The sequence below is a fragment of the Gymnogyps californianus genome, chromosome 2 (assembly GCF_018139145.2).
Source record: "Gymnogyps californianus isolate 813 chromosome 2, ASM1813914v2, whole genome shotgun sequence".
NCBI classification, from domain to species: domain Eukaryota; kingdom Metazoa; phylum Chordata; class Aves; order Accipitriformes; family Cathartidae; genus Gymnogyps; species Gymnogyps californianus.
This window is the reverse complement of record NC_059472.1, coordinates 97,569,451-97,583,672: the sequence shown is the minus strand read 5'-3', so window position 1 is coordinate 97,583,672 and position 14,222 is coordinate 97,569,451. Positions and strand designations below refer to the sequence as shown.

Below are 14,222 nucleotides of genomic sequence, written 5' to 3'. Positions count from 1 at the left end.
CTCAAACCAGCAAGGGCGATTCTGAAGGCCTGAAGAAATGTGAACTAGCAGCAACAGCAGAGAAGGAACTGCTTTTAGAAGGAATGTTACTGGGGAGCTTTGTACTGCCCCGTCTTTGTTTCATACTGGCTTTTCTTAACCTCATCGGTATCTTCCCAGCTCTCCTACGTGACTTGCTCCTCCTCAACTTCTTAGTCCTGCTTTCATAGTTATCTAAAGGAGAGAACCATTTCCAAAATCCCAGCAGAGTGGAATTACTTTCCAGATACTTCTCCTCATGAACTACACCTTCAGAACTCCAGTCTCTTCCTCTCCTACCCTACCACCGTAAATACAATTTTACGTGCAGCTGGATGAGTTGCAGTGATAGATAATCCCTTCCAGGACATGGAACGCATGGGTTTAGAAGTCACCTGCAAGAACCACCTCATCTCATATAAACTGCTGGTGTGTTACACCTGCAGACCAATTTCAGGATGAGGCTCTATTTCTACAATATGCTTGTCAAAAAAGATCGATGTCAATATAATCATCAAAATACAAGAAAAATAGTATTTTAGCCTGGATTTGTAACTCTTTTTGTCCAGGAAACAATTATCATGCTGAATTCCAACTCAGGGGAGGGGAAGGACGGGTATCACGATCTGTTTCCATTATGGGAAGAGCAAGATTTACAAAGGGATATAAACTGTGCCCTTTGGTCACAGACATTCATCAGTAATAATGCTGACTTCTAAAATGGTACCTGCATGGGGAACTGACTAAAATCACTCCTGCACTGGACATGTAAGAGTTGGGCAAATTTAAAACAACATTCCCTCTTTCTGATGCATGCCAAGTACATTAAGGTAACCTGTAAACACGATTTTCTCTTCCACGTATGTGTCAAAGGCAGCTACACTATGTTTGCTCTGTAAATTCAAGTGCTGCTTTATTTACTTATTTTACTTCCATTTTACTTATTTAGAACAATTTCCATATGGTGACATGCCTTTAATGACACTTATGACTCAGAAATACTTGTCGATGTAGTCAAACAATGTCTATTGACATGAGTCACTGAAGTTAAATAAATGTTATTAAAAATGAGACAAAACAAAAGGCAAATATATATATATATATCCAGCAGAATGATAGGGATCATCACCATTTGATCAATCTTCCCTGTGAGTTATATCTGCAAGTTACTTTGAGGTAGCGCTAGAAAGAAGCTGTTGGTCCAAGAGCATCCCTGCAAAAAGAAACATTCATGGCTTCAGTACCATTTAACTTTTTGTACCATTTTAAGTACTCCTTACTCTTTTTGGCCTGTTTCTTTTCTCCCTGTTTACTGACTGCAGGATTAGTAGCCCCTCAAACCATCGTACTAAAGCCTTTCTGTTCAGAGAAGCGATAGAAAACAAAAACGCTACTCTTCTTGAAGAAATTAGTGGGTTTTAAGTAAAGGCACTATCTATTGCAGCTAGGTGCAATGAAGAGTTTATAAAACCAATACTAGATATTCTTGCAAAAAAAATCTTCATTAAGCTTAAAAAAAAAAAACCCACCACATTTCAGGTGGGTAAAATCGAGACAAAACACAACTGGAAGAAGTGAAATAGCGTGCTGAAAAAGTTGCTAAGACTTCTTTTTTTAAATGCTCCCACTGCAATCAGATCTTTGTAGAACTGATGGCAGGCACCTGTATGATGTGTTCGGGTCTTTGCGTAAGCTAGCTAATGCAGGCACGTAGTTGTAGAACAGCTGTAAGCTTACTCAGTAAGAAGTCTCAGCAATGCATTCTAACAGTTCTGATGCACTCACTTTTTCCTGTATTTGGGGTTCATGGGTAACACACCAATACAGTAAGAAATTTTGCACTAAAAGTGCACCTTTACAGTAAAGAACGTGCACTGCGCACACCATCTTGATCCCACGTATGCACTAACTGGAAAGAGGAATAGGCTAGTAAGGCTCAGGAGACAGAAAAAGAGGTCAGAGAGCTATTTTAGAACAGTATCATATGGGCTGCAACCAACAGACTCTCTTCCTAACCTCATTTTTCTTCTATGTTGACTGGAAGAAAATACACCCCCAACATTTCTCAGGTTTGGAGAATGAATGGCCCAAACAACCTCTTTCACTGCATTACATAAACAGTATTTTCACTATATAGGTACTTCACAGTTCAGAACAGAAGGCGCATGCATGTCTGAAAACAGTCTCTAATGCAGAGTGTAGAGACCTTGTTAACAGGTACAATCTCCATAAATGGGGTGGCTACGGACTGTGACTTTGAGGTTTATGTACTGTGGTGATACAGTGTCAGACTAAGTGAAGTCACATAGCTACGTGGGCCCCTCATGACATAGTTCACACACAGATCAACCTTCCAGATGCCAAAACTCAGCATAGATACTCCATATTATTTCTGCTGAGCCAACACACATCCTTAGCATCACATTTTAACTGATAACACAGTAACAGGTTTCCACAACTTTACTTGCTGCAACTTAAGTACGGTGTTAGGTGATGCTATGCAAGCCACTTCAAAGCAGGACGTAACCCAGGCACAGACCTGGAAGCTGTCTTGCTGCTGGTGCTTGCTAGATACAAAATCCTTTGCTTAGCAGACCAGTTTGTACTGCCCAGCTCAAGAACCACAGCTATACACTACAACTGAAGTGGCATCAAATCTTGTAGTTTTGAAGCTTTAACACTCCCATACAAATTCAAGGGGCCTGCATCTACTACCTTGACTTTCCTCCCTACTGCAGTCCCCTGAAACAATTCTATACATGCACACAAGCACCCCCTTTCCCACCCAGATTCTCTTTGCTTCCTTTATTCCACTTCCTGTCACATTCTCATTAATAATCGCCCTACGATCACCCTCCAAAGACTCACCAGTTCACACAAGGGAAATTTCACCCAAGAAATCCAAGTTCCCAGCTACCTTCCAACTACCTCTCCCCAAAGCAGGGAAACAGTTGCTAAAACTGTGATGCTACTCCCCCTGCCTAGATGAGGTTTTTTGCTGTCTCTTCCTACATGTACATCTGCACAAAATCCAAGAAGAATTAGCTTCCTATAGGACTCCAAAAGCCTCTTCTGTTTTAGAGCATCTGCATTTCATGGGCGGGACTTTGAAAATATTCCTAGCTAAAATTAAACTGTGAAGAGAAAAGAGGGAGATTCAGGTCATCAGCTAGAAATGACCTGCCAGCATCATCACTCTGCAATACAGTATTTGTTTTAAATTTAAGAACAGCATCTAGGTTATGACCACCACTTTAATTACATTAAGTCATAAAAAAAGCCAGAGAACCTTATTCTTATCTGCCATCATAGCAATCATGGTTTAGACTGCCCCCAAAACACACATGGCAGTACCAAAGTATCTTGACTAGCTTTAGTAGCTTCCACAGCTATTAGCTATGGTAATTTCTGCTACCTTTTTTCTTGGAAGAGTATCCTTCTGTTTCCAGCCTAACTTATTTTATCATTATGTACATCAAGTAGTAAATACTTTTGCATACACATGGGCTTAAGTAGTCCCTATGAGCGGAAAATACTTTGTACCCTTCAAGATGAGAAGAGTTTAGAGGAAGCCACTCAGAAGTTGCTAACTTAAAGCAGAAATTTCCTCATTGCTCTCTCCCCTAATCTCCTTTGACTTGAATACTGAAAACTGTCATCCTACTAAAATTTTATAACCTCATCACTATAAAGCACCTGAGCATGAAGACTGAACAAATTACAGAGATGTTTAGGATAGGGTGCAACTTAGTTGAAGAGTTGTTACTAGGATAGTTTTACTCCCAATGGGTTATTTTTCCTCCTTTAAACCAGAAAGTTATTTTCTCCAAGGATTTTTAGGTTTAAGAACATGTATTATGTTACACTAGTTTCTTTACTGTGAAGTATCAGTTGAGAATACTAACAATAAGAAGGGCAGGAATAAAATTGTCAGTAGGGATCATCCTTAGTCTTTGGAATGTTTGCAGCTATGGCAGCTGAAAGTTTACCCTTCTGTATGTTTAAAATAAGTGTACTGACAAAGCAATTCTAACTGACTTAGCAGATCAACAGTAGTACACTTAGCGCCAGCAGAATGCAGAAGAAAGTGGGCCCAAGTGTTCCCATAGCAAACCCTGGCAGTGTCTCCCAAATACACACATAATCTAAGCAACTGTGTTAAGAGCTTGTAAAATATTGTCTAGGTAACTTGGAAATATGTGAGAGCTAGTTTTTGCTAGTGTCCTGATGCCCATACCAAAGACAGGTGAAATACCCCTACTGCCTCCAGCTAAATTCCACAAGCCAGAAGAGAATGTGCTTCACATATGTAAGTAAAATCCCTTGCTGGCAGGTTTGCAGAAACAAAATTTTATTTACACAGGCAAGTCTATCTTTAGACCCCATTGAACTCTTTACATTTCTAGAATATTTACATGATTTCAAGATGCTCCAAGTGATGAACAAAAAAAAAAGATTACAGAAACTGTCAAAAGCATAGCAAAAAAACCCAACCTATCATTGTGCTTTAAAACTTATGATCTAGAGTAATGTAGAAGAAATGTAATTTTAGCACCTTGGTCATAACGGTCATGCTATATAAGACACTTAAATAGCAGGGGGGATGTCAGAAGTGACCGTATCCAGAGGTTGCCAGTGACAATTCATGAGGGAATCATAGAGTTCTTCACTTGTCTCCATAAATTGTCTGTTCATTTCATCAACATCCAAGTAAAGCTGTGGATCTGAAAATAAAAGCCTGGTAAGTACAAGTGTCAGATCTTGGGAGGCATGCACACAAAAACCTGAAGTAAATGCCTAATAAAATGTGTTTTAGCTAAATTTAAGAGATTTAATAGTAAACATAAGGTGTTTATTCACCTAGAATTAACAAACCTGACAAGCTTCCTTTGGAATTTGTGTATTAAAATGCTAGGACTATATCGGTATTGCAAAAGAAAGAGCAGATTTAAGGATAATTAACCATGAAGCTCTCCCAAAATCCGTTTAATAATTTCTACAACATGTGTTAGCAGGATAAAAGTTTCTGAACACTAACACAGGATGTCTCTATGTGAGGAACTGTCTGCAAACCTTCCAGGCCAACAATTGACCTTTGTATCAAATCTTTAAGTGCAAGCTGAATCCTCCTTTTGGGATCCTCAACATAGGCTTTTACTTCAGGGTTTGGAAAACAAAGTTTTTGCCTATTAACGAGTTTAACATAGAATATGCTTAGCAGAATCAATAGACCATTTTGGAAGGAGAATGAAGGCAAAGGTACAAGAAACCTACTGTGAAGTGCTGTTGACAATGTCCCATTCTACTTGACATGGTGTACACTATCAGCTTTAAAATCCTATCTCAGCTATAACCCATAGAGGATCCCTAGATCAGCTGAATTTCCAAGACATTCTTCATCCAATAGTCATTGGCTTGTATTGTTAAAGGGCACAGGTATGGCTAAATTCAAGTTGCAGTGACAGAATCATTACCTTCAGTTATTAGGTCATCATTGATTTCGGTCATAGCTGAAGTTTCCTAAAAAAAAAAAAAAGAAAAAATCTCATAAATTTAATCATAATCCATTTCAGAAAGCATAACCATTCCCTCCTCCCACAACTACAAGAATAGGCAGGGGGAGGCTGTGTTTGTTGGGGAGGGTTGGTTTTTTTTGTTTTAGGTTTTTTGTTTGTTTGGGGTTTTTGGTTGGGGGGGGTGGTGGGAGGTTTTTTTGTTTGGTTTGGTTTTTTTTTTTTGTTTTAAAGAAAACTACAGTATAGTTCAGGTTGGAAGGGACTTCCGGAAGTTGTAATTGATAAATTGGCTGATCTAAGATAAGACCATCTTACAATAATTCTTTAATTTGCTTTAAGCAAAGTACGTCAGAAAAACAGGAAGAGAGGAAGCCTACACAATTATGCTGTCAGAACTGTTATTTGGCATACATGAACAAATAATGGTGTATAAATCTCTAATTCTATAGATGCACTACTTAAGCACTTAAATCAAAGATACCTCTGAATGAAGCCTGCTATTCTAACCTCCACACTAAGCAGAAAACATGATTTCAGTTTTAGGACTTCGTTTTGCTCTGACTTACACAATTCGTACAACTTATGATTTGAGAATTTTTTTCTTTAAAGGAAGCATGTAGTGTCTTTACCTCAAAAACAGCTGGAGCCATAACAGCATCTCCTAAAGAGCAGTCTCCAACAGCTTGCATGCTATCATAGGGAGCATAGGAGCTGTAGTTGTAGTCAGCGTAAGGATCATAACCCCACTGTGAGTAGTAGTTCTGATAGTCCTGGTAATAATCATTATAGTTGTATGACTGGTACCGCTGGAATTCTGCTTTCAGTCTGAAACATGAGAAGTTATATACAGTTAGAGAACAATAAACTGTAAATCCAGTTCTGAAGTTAAACAATTTGCCAGCTTATACATTGCAAAGTTTAAAAGGAAGCTTTTCTGAATAATTACCTAAGCAACAGTCTAAGTCACAACACAAGATCTCATGTTTATACAGAAGCACATGCTCTCACCTTCAATACCAAAAGTAATTATTTTCATGGATTAACTTGAGCCATGACACCTATCTGTATTCATTTTGAGTATTTTCAGTATCTGTATAAGCAAGCTGCTGATAAAAACTAATTTATTAAGACCAGAGACATTTATCAAGCACAGCTGCTTTAAAGATGCATTCAGTCTTAATTAGCCCTTCTATCTTTTGTTTGGTTAATACCAAATCTTATTATTTCCAGAAACAAGGGGGTGAAGTCAGATTACCCATTTCAGAGGAGCATCTGACACTGCCTGCCAGTTTGCCATGTCTACCTCCACCTGCTCAATTTTTAGTCCATGAACAGTTGCCAAAGTATAGCTGTCAGGTGAAGTCAGCACTGCCATTATCCAGTATGAAGCCAAAGCAGCAGGAAAATGACAAAACTCTGAAGACCAAAGGGCCAGCTGATTAGTTTTCACTACTTTCCCTCTCCTGAGTAGATTTTCTGAGGGACAACTTCACACTAATGACAAGAATCAACGCACAAGTGTTGCCTGTACTAAAACAGAGGTACAAAACCAGAGGTACACTACATGAAACACATTCAGACAACCCAGCTGCACATTCCAAAAAATCCTCTATGCTTAGACATTTCTTCACTGATTATGTACAGGCAGACCTCCTGTGTTTGCAGAGTCCAATTTCTCTGCATCTCCACTTCATTACAGAAAAGTCAGATCTAGGCTTTTTGTCAAGAATGCAAACTGAAGGAGCTCAGAAATAGTTTCCAATATAAGTGACTTAGTGACAAACTACTCTGATGGCTGGATATTTTGATGCTAGGAGAGCACAGTACTCAGCCATTCAGAAACAGATATAGATTAGTAATGTGTATTTTAATACCTACATTTGTTTCATTACTGTAAAGCTACATGTACATTCTAATAAATAGGTATTCTATTGTCTTCCTACTGTAGTAAACAAATGACTACACAATGTCTCAAAGTCTTCTGCTTCCAACTTGTCTCCTACATACATCTGTGGAGGACAGAAAAATCTGAAACTACTACTGACATTCTTCTGGATAGCAGAAGTGAGGAAACCTGTTTCTTTGTGACCTCTTCTTGTTTTCAAAATAGTTTAGTCAGAGCAATTCTGGACAGTGCTCTCTTGGATAAGAGCATTTCCATTCTAAAGCAGAGAGGCAACATTTGCAGAATTATCCAGGGTAAAGAGAAACAAAAGCTGTTATTTTTAGTATTTAACAGAACATACAAGCTAGCCTCATGAATATACTGAAATTGTTTTATACAAAGTTCTATTTTTGTCTGTATCCTGGATCAAAGTTTATCAAATTTGGTATCAATTCTCTTAACTGTTCAGAGACTTGAGTTGCCTTACATAACTGACTGAGAGAACTGAGCTGGCAGAGTAAAAAACTCTCTCAAAACCGTCAATTTTAAATTCCCTGCTGCCCCAATCACTTGAAAAGCAACGAATAGTATTCTAAACAAACTGTTCCAGCAACATCTCCTTTGCCTTCTTCCCCTCTATATTCTGTTTTTTTCCACTTAAGAGTTCCTTCCTCTGCCAGCCTACTGTAAAACTAGTGACGTGCCACCTTGCCTAAACTAGAGGGAAAGGTCTAGAAGAGCAGCTTCCTAGCATACAAAACCACTTGTCCCTTCTACCTTCTTCAGGCCCAAACCTGGAAAATATTTATGAATGCATTCAGCTTCGCTACTACAAGAATTAAGGCTGGTTACAACAGCAGCTAAGCCCAAGTTACACAATCTGGCTAGACTTAAGAGTTGGATTCCCCCAGCAATCCTGAAAGAGGTTGATGAATCCAGGGAGTCAAAACATAATGCTTCTGTATTTTTGGTTTTGTAGACTGCATCATGTGTACAGCCATTATAGCAAGGGCCACAGACTTTACAAAGGCAGAGCTACAAGAATCTGATTATTTAGAATTACTGTATCAGTGCACAACTCATTTGTTACCTTTTAGAAATTCCTATGCTCAGCCGGATTCGTTTTCCCCCCAGACCTGGTGCATTCTGGCAGTCTTGCAGTGCCCTCATCTGATCACCTTGCTCACCAAATCTGACAAAGGCATACCCTCTACAATTTTCAAAAGGGAGAAAACAAATTCTAGTATGCATAACAGTTACAAAGCTAATGAATTCAATTTCTGTCTTCTACAAAAACAGAAGATAGTAGCTACTATAGCTTCTATTACCTAAGCAACCTCTCTGGCATGTGCACATGCACAGAAGATGCTTTCACCAAATTAAAAACTTGGGCCAGAAGCAAAAAGCTTGTTCTTTGACAGCATTAAGATGCAACTTGCTGAGAGCCAGTGGAACAATACATTTTAATTGCTATCTGTATAAGTAATCAGATTCCATATTTCTGCATTTATAGCAGTTAATTTATCAGTTAGTATTAACCCACTCCTACCACTGTACAGCACTAACATTCTTTTTATACTTGCTTTCTCTTAAGTTTCTTGAATTAGTCTATTACAGCCAGCACTGTCTGAACAGCAAACTCACTCATCCCTGCTTGACTCACTGCCTGGCCAGTATAACTTCTCCTTGGTTTTATTTACTAACATTAATAGGTTCAGTCTCCCAACCCTCTAAGATTTGCCAGGCCTTATGCTTTTCTCCCACATGAAAAAGGGAATTATTTTGTCTTCAGTACTGCAGATGATTAAGCGGACACGCTGCTGTATGTAAGCACAGCAGCACAGATTTCAGTGTACAGCTCTCCCTTCTCCCACCATCTAGTTTCTTTTATGCAGATATGCATATGGCTAAATTGAAGCTTATCATGGTAACTTCTTAAACTAACCAGAAAGTTTAGAAATGCAAGGATCTGTGCTAATCTCTCTCTTCCTGCCTCTGAAGAAAATGCAGAAACAGTTCCGACACAAGTTCTTATATATTACTCATAGAAGCAAACGTATTGACTGCATTACAAATTTTCACAGGCATTACCTGGAATATCCCAGCAGGTCTGTTGCTATTTTGCAGTCAATACATGAGGGGTACCTCTTTAGGAAATAGTCATAGAGCTGAAAATCATCCACTTCTGGAGTAAGCTCCCCAACAAATATCGAATAATCTGGTCTTTAAAGAGATAAAAGAGAACAATTGTCAAGTTTGAGACTGAGGTAGCTGATTGCAGTATTAAGGTACCTGACATATATGCAGGTGGTTATCACTGGACAAATGAGACAACAAAATCTGAAAAGAGTATTAACTGCAAAACTCTGCTGAGTAATGTACAGAACTGCAATGCCATCGCTCCAGCATACAGTTCTTAATTTCTCTGGGTCTATTCTATCGCTTTCACAAAAAAAGCATTTCAAAGGCCCATTTTATAAATAACTTTTAGAAGGTGTTCTTAAAAAGAAATATTTATTGTCTGAATGGGTGGGACAGGGGAAGGAGGTACAAAAATACCAAGAAAAACTATTAACTCAAGTTACAGCCATGATTCAAAAGAGCTAAGACTATTTTGCCACCACTTCTCAGTGATTACGGGAGAGACGAATTACAAAAAACCTTCATTATTCTACTGGCAATACATTTCCATAAGCTATAGTTAGTGTATAGGCACCAGATGTGCCATTTCAGGATTTTAAAAATAAGTGATGGCATTCACTGGTCACTGTCAATTTAAATAGATAAAGGGTCAGAGCTTCTCCTCTCAAAAGGTCTTTACCTGGCTGAACTACTACTAGGGACAAACTCTATTCTTCCTGGTTTTATTTTGTTCTTTTTCTTCCGTTTCTTCTGTGGTGTTCTCCACCAGCTGTAGGCCTGGAGACATTCTCTTTTTTTCGCCATTAAGTCCTGTTGGGAGAAAAAAATGACCTTTATAGTATTTAGCCTCATTTACATTCCTCCCTCCCACTCCCCATCACCACAGGTGATTTCCCCATATTCACCTTGCCCTTGAAAGAAGCCTGGGGTCCCATTTCTCCCTCCGCCTCCCATGAGGGAAAGCAGCCTCTGGGGAAAACGCCTGGCAAAAATAACAGAGCCAAAGGATTGTATGAACAGCCATATTCCCCTGACTTGTCAAGCTGGCTAAAGGATTGACAGCTTCCTCTTGGAATTAGGGAAAAAGCAGACAGCCCTTCGATGTTGGCCAATCCTAAATGTTAATTAGCTTCAGGACTGGACTGTGTTCCACTTGAGCTCCAGGACTCGAAAAACCCTGCAGCAGCACAGTGAGTGATGAAGAAGCAGGGAAATCATCACTCTTGCGTAAAAGGGATCTCAGCTGTCCCTATCTCCCCTCACCTAGGAATTCTTCTTCTCTTATGTGAGATGCCTCTCCTCACTACCCAGCTGTGAGTCACTCTCCCAGGCCAGGAACAACAACAGGAGGCCGATTAACGGAATGTAAGGAGAAAGCAGACCAGGAACAGGCACTAGCTTGGCTGAGGGAAAACTCAAACCCAGACGCAAGGCCAGGAAGAAAGAGGCATAAAAAGTGCCTCTTTGGAAAAAAAAAAACAAGAAAGAAAGAAAAACCAAAAACCCAAACCCCACAGTTTAAAAAGGAAGTGGGGCAGCTACACAAAAGAGGAGGGAAACAACAGCTGTATTAACACAGGTTGCCTCCCTCACTTGAGATTCTGAAGAACAAGGACTTCCAAAAATAAGAGGCGTTTCGCAGCATTTTTTACTTACGCAGGCTTTAATGTTCTTCCTCTAGAACACCTCTACATATATCTTATATAGAGCGTGTTATGCGCAAGGTCCTTCAGAAGAACTCATGCTCAAATAATCCAAACTGCAAAGCTTAATGTTATGCCCCAAACCTACTTCAGTTGATATGATTAAGTGTCCAGAGGACAGTCACCAATTACCACATTACCAGAAGAAATTGTAGGACTAAAAGAACACCCAACTCAGAGCAAGCTAGCTATTTCAGCTTTACATTTACTAGGAATTCTGAGTATGGTTCTGGAATCCACTTAGGCACTGCAAGCCTGAATTTCTGACCAAATGATCTTACCTGGCTTGCCATGGTTCAAATTGTCTTCTGCCTTTCTCGAAGAATACGGCCGCACAGGTTCCGTTTATTGCACTCCTTCAGCTGAAAAAGATGTGGGGGAGGAACAAGAAGATACAGAATCTTAATCTTGAGATTAATTACTTTCAAAGATGTTCACCCTGCCTTATGTTTTTAATTTTATTAATTCAGAACTTAGATTTCTGAGTTCTGACTTGTCACTGATAAAGCAATGGAGATAAAAAAGGATATATGGCCAATGGGATTACGATTAGAAATCATCTTCACTTTCTTAAATTGTAATAGTCCACAAAGTTTTCCCACCATCTAAAGCACTAGAAAATTACAGAGAGCTTTTAAGTCACCTAGACCTCACCATTATTTCTGAAATACCTACATATAATAATATAGTAGTTCAGAAGATCGATGTTCTAAAATAGTTAAAAACAAGGCAACAAAGATAGAGGCTTCAATATGTTTTGTACAACCCCTCAGGTTTTTTTCCCCTTTTAGCCAAATTAAAAGTTGATTTATTTGTACCACAAATTATACAGCTGAAAACAAGCAGTGGTACTTCCTGTGTGCTAAAGAACAAGAGAAATAAAAGAGGGATGAGGGAACAGTACAGGTAAATGTGATTTTTCTCTGCACCCTTTCTTAGGTATGTCTTTTCTCTTTTCCCTCTTCCATATACACATTTCACTCACTACCAGTGAGTTAGCAACAACTAATGACTTTTTACTGCTATCACTAAACCAGTGAATACACTTTCCTGAAGAGGTATGTACCTCTTTGTTGATTCCGATATCCTTTCTTTAAGCTTTTTTCCCTAGTCATCCAACCAATATAAATCAGCGCAGAAAAGAGTTTCATGTGCAAAATATTTTGCATCTGCTTCCACACACAGCTGTTCATTCACCACTGCTGATCTTTTACATCCAGTGTTGCTCCTTCTACGCAGATACTTGATTGCTGAAGTTTTAATTCCCATTTTCATGCAAGAATTTATGTAATGTTTTACATACTGGCTGGTCAAATCCACACTCACATAATACAACAGAGTGCTTGTAACGCCTTAAAGGCTTGCCCACACAAGGGAACAGTTCAGAACACGACTTCTGAAAATGGATTAGGCTAACCTGACACAGGATCGCCATATACCATAATCAGAGCATCCATGCATGGTGTTATTCAGAATAACTGTGCACTTCATCCCCACACCCATTCTGAAGCCAACAAGATAGTCAAGTACAAACATGCCCTTAAATACAGGCACATACTAGTGAGGTTAGCATATGCCCTCTTACTAAACCTAACTGTGCACTTCTTCCTGTTAAAGAAGGTCATTATTAATAAAAATAACCACACACTGATGTTCCTCTAATTCAAGCATGACTTTTTAATAAAAGGAACCATAAACTCCTCCATGCTTTAAACACTGAAATACTAATTCTTTAATTCACAGCTGCATAATACTTTTTTAACTTACCGCTCTTTACTCGTGCGGATTTAATAGAAGATGGCACACACTACAAAGTGGTTTTATTGCAAAAGACTATCAGAAGGCAAGTGACGCAATTGTTTCGCGATCACAGTTATCACGGACTTTTATGCAAAACTGTGTTTTTGTACTCTTTCCCCGTCTGATCCTGTCGCCTCTTGATCTTGTCACTAGAAAACAAAAATATTTAAAAAGCAGTTAAAACAGCATGTATTAACATCATATTTTTTACATTTGCCTTAACTGTAGCTACAGTCACAGCTAGCTTATCATTTAAGCAGTGGCGCAGCTTTAACCTCCAGAATTCAAACACCTCCTTAACTGGATTACACACGCATTTTACCAGTCCATTTATTCCACGTTTTTATTACTACATTTGTACTGGCAAAAAGGTGGATGAAGCTATTTACGAATAAAATCGCCTGTGCGAACACTCCTTACCCAAGCTCGGAGGACAAGCCGCCCCCTTCTGCATTAATTTCGCTCACACGAGGAGCTGGGTCAGGGCGGCGGGCTGGGGGAAATCTCCCAGAGCGCCTCAGGCCGGCGCGGTGACCCCAGCCGAGCCACCCAACGAGCCCAGGCCCGAGCCGCACCGTGCCGTGACGCATTTTTATAAGCCACTCGGCACGACGGGAAGAGCCACGGCGCCCGGCAAGAAGTGCGCCCCGCCCGGCCGCGGCCCTCCGCGGCGGCCACGCTAGCGCCGAGGCCGCGCTTCCCGTTTATTGTGCTACGCGATAAGAAAAGAAAAAAAAAAAAAACCCAAACCAAAACCAACCACGAAATAAAAAAAGCCCGCGGGGCCCTGAAGAAAACCGCGGCGCTCACCCGGCAGCGCCCGGGGCGGCGAGAAGGGGAGCAGCCTGGTTCACCGGGCGCGGGGGCGCTTCGGCCCAACGGCCGCCGGGCCTGGCCTCCCCGCCCCGCGGCCCAGCCGCCCGTGAGGCGGCGGCTCTGAGGCCCCGGGGGAAGGAAGAGAGCCGCCCCCCCGATTGCGCAATAGATCGGTTCGTGCCCCCTTCCCCGCTAGCGGCCCCCAGACCCCGGCCTCGGTCACCGCGATCCCCCTTCCCCACCCCCCCCCCACCCCGATCCCAGCACTAACGTCTCTCATCCTCCGCGTCGCCATAAGCAGCAGCGCGAACCCCGCTTCCGCCCCGCAAGGACCTCCCGCGC

At 40.5% G+C, this 14,222-nt stretch overlaps 1 protein-coding gene across 5 annotated transcripts; it reads right to left on the bottom strand.

Annotated features, from left to right (window-relative positions):
* Positions 1-914: 914 nt before the first annotated feature.
* LOC127013319 (tRNA selenocysteine 1-associated protein 1-like) lies at positions 915-14,173 on the bottom strand. Of its 5 annotated transcripts, XM_050892123.1 has the most exons (11): positions 13,485-13,574; positions 13,032-13,213; positions 11,546-11,626; positions 10,467-10,543; positions 10,241-10,371; positions 9,511-9,642; positions 8,510-8,629; positions 6,164-6,359; positions 5,493-5,538; positions 4,574-4,742; positions 915-1,231 (listed from the first exon to the last, which is right to left on the bottom strand). In XM_050892123.1, exons 4-10 carry the CDS (start codon positions 10,494-10,496, stop codon positions 4,606-4,608), a joined length of 792 nt encoding a protein of 263 aa, XP_050748080.1. In that variant the 5' UTR covers positions 10,497-10,543; positions 11,546-11,626; positions 13,032-13,213; positions 13,485-13,574; the 3' UTR covers positions 915-1,231; positions 4,574-4,605. The 5 variants fall into 5 exon arrangements, with proteins under 5 accessions (XP_050748080.1, XP_050748077.1, XP_050748079.1 ...); XM_050892120.1 differs by lacking the exon at positions 13,485-13,574 and adding an exon at positions 14,152-14,173 and having other exon boundaries at positions 915-4,742; XM_050892122.1 differs by lacking the exon at positions 13,485-13,574 and adding an exon at positions 13,875-13,892 and having other exon boundaries at positions 915-4,742.
* Between the last annotated feature and the right edge of the window lie 49 nt (positions 14,174-14,222).

Excerpts from the sequence above, each read along its gene's own strand:
- LOC127013319 (XM_050892120.1), bottom strand. The coding sequence starts at position 10,496 with ATGGGACCCCAGGCTTCTTTCAAGGGCAAG. Across the intron at positions 9,643-10,240 it reads CCTAGTAGTAGTTCAGCCAG|ACCAGATTATTCGATATTTG; the intron begins GTAAAGACCTTT and ends ATCTCTTTAAAG. Across the intron at positions 6,360-8,509 it reads AGCATAGGAATTTCTAAAAG|ACTGAAAGCAGAATTCCAGC; the intron begins GTAACAAATGAG and ends CTCATGTTTCAG.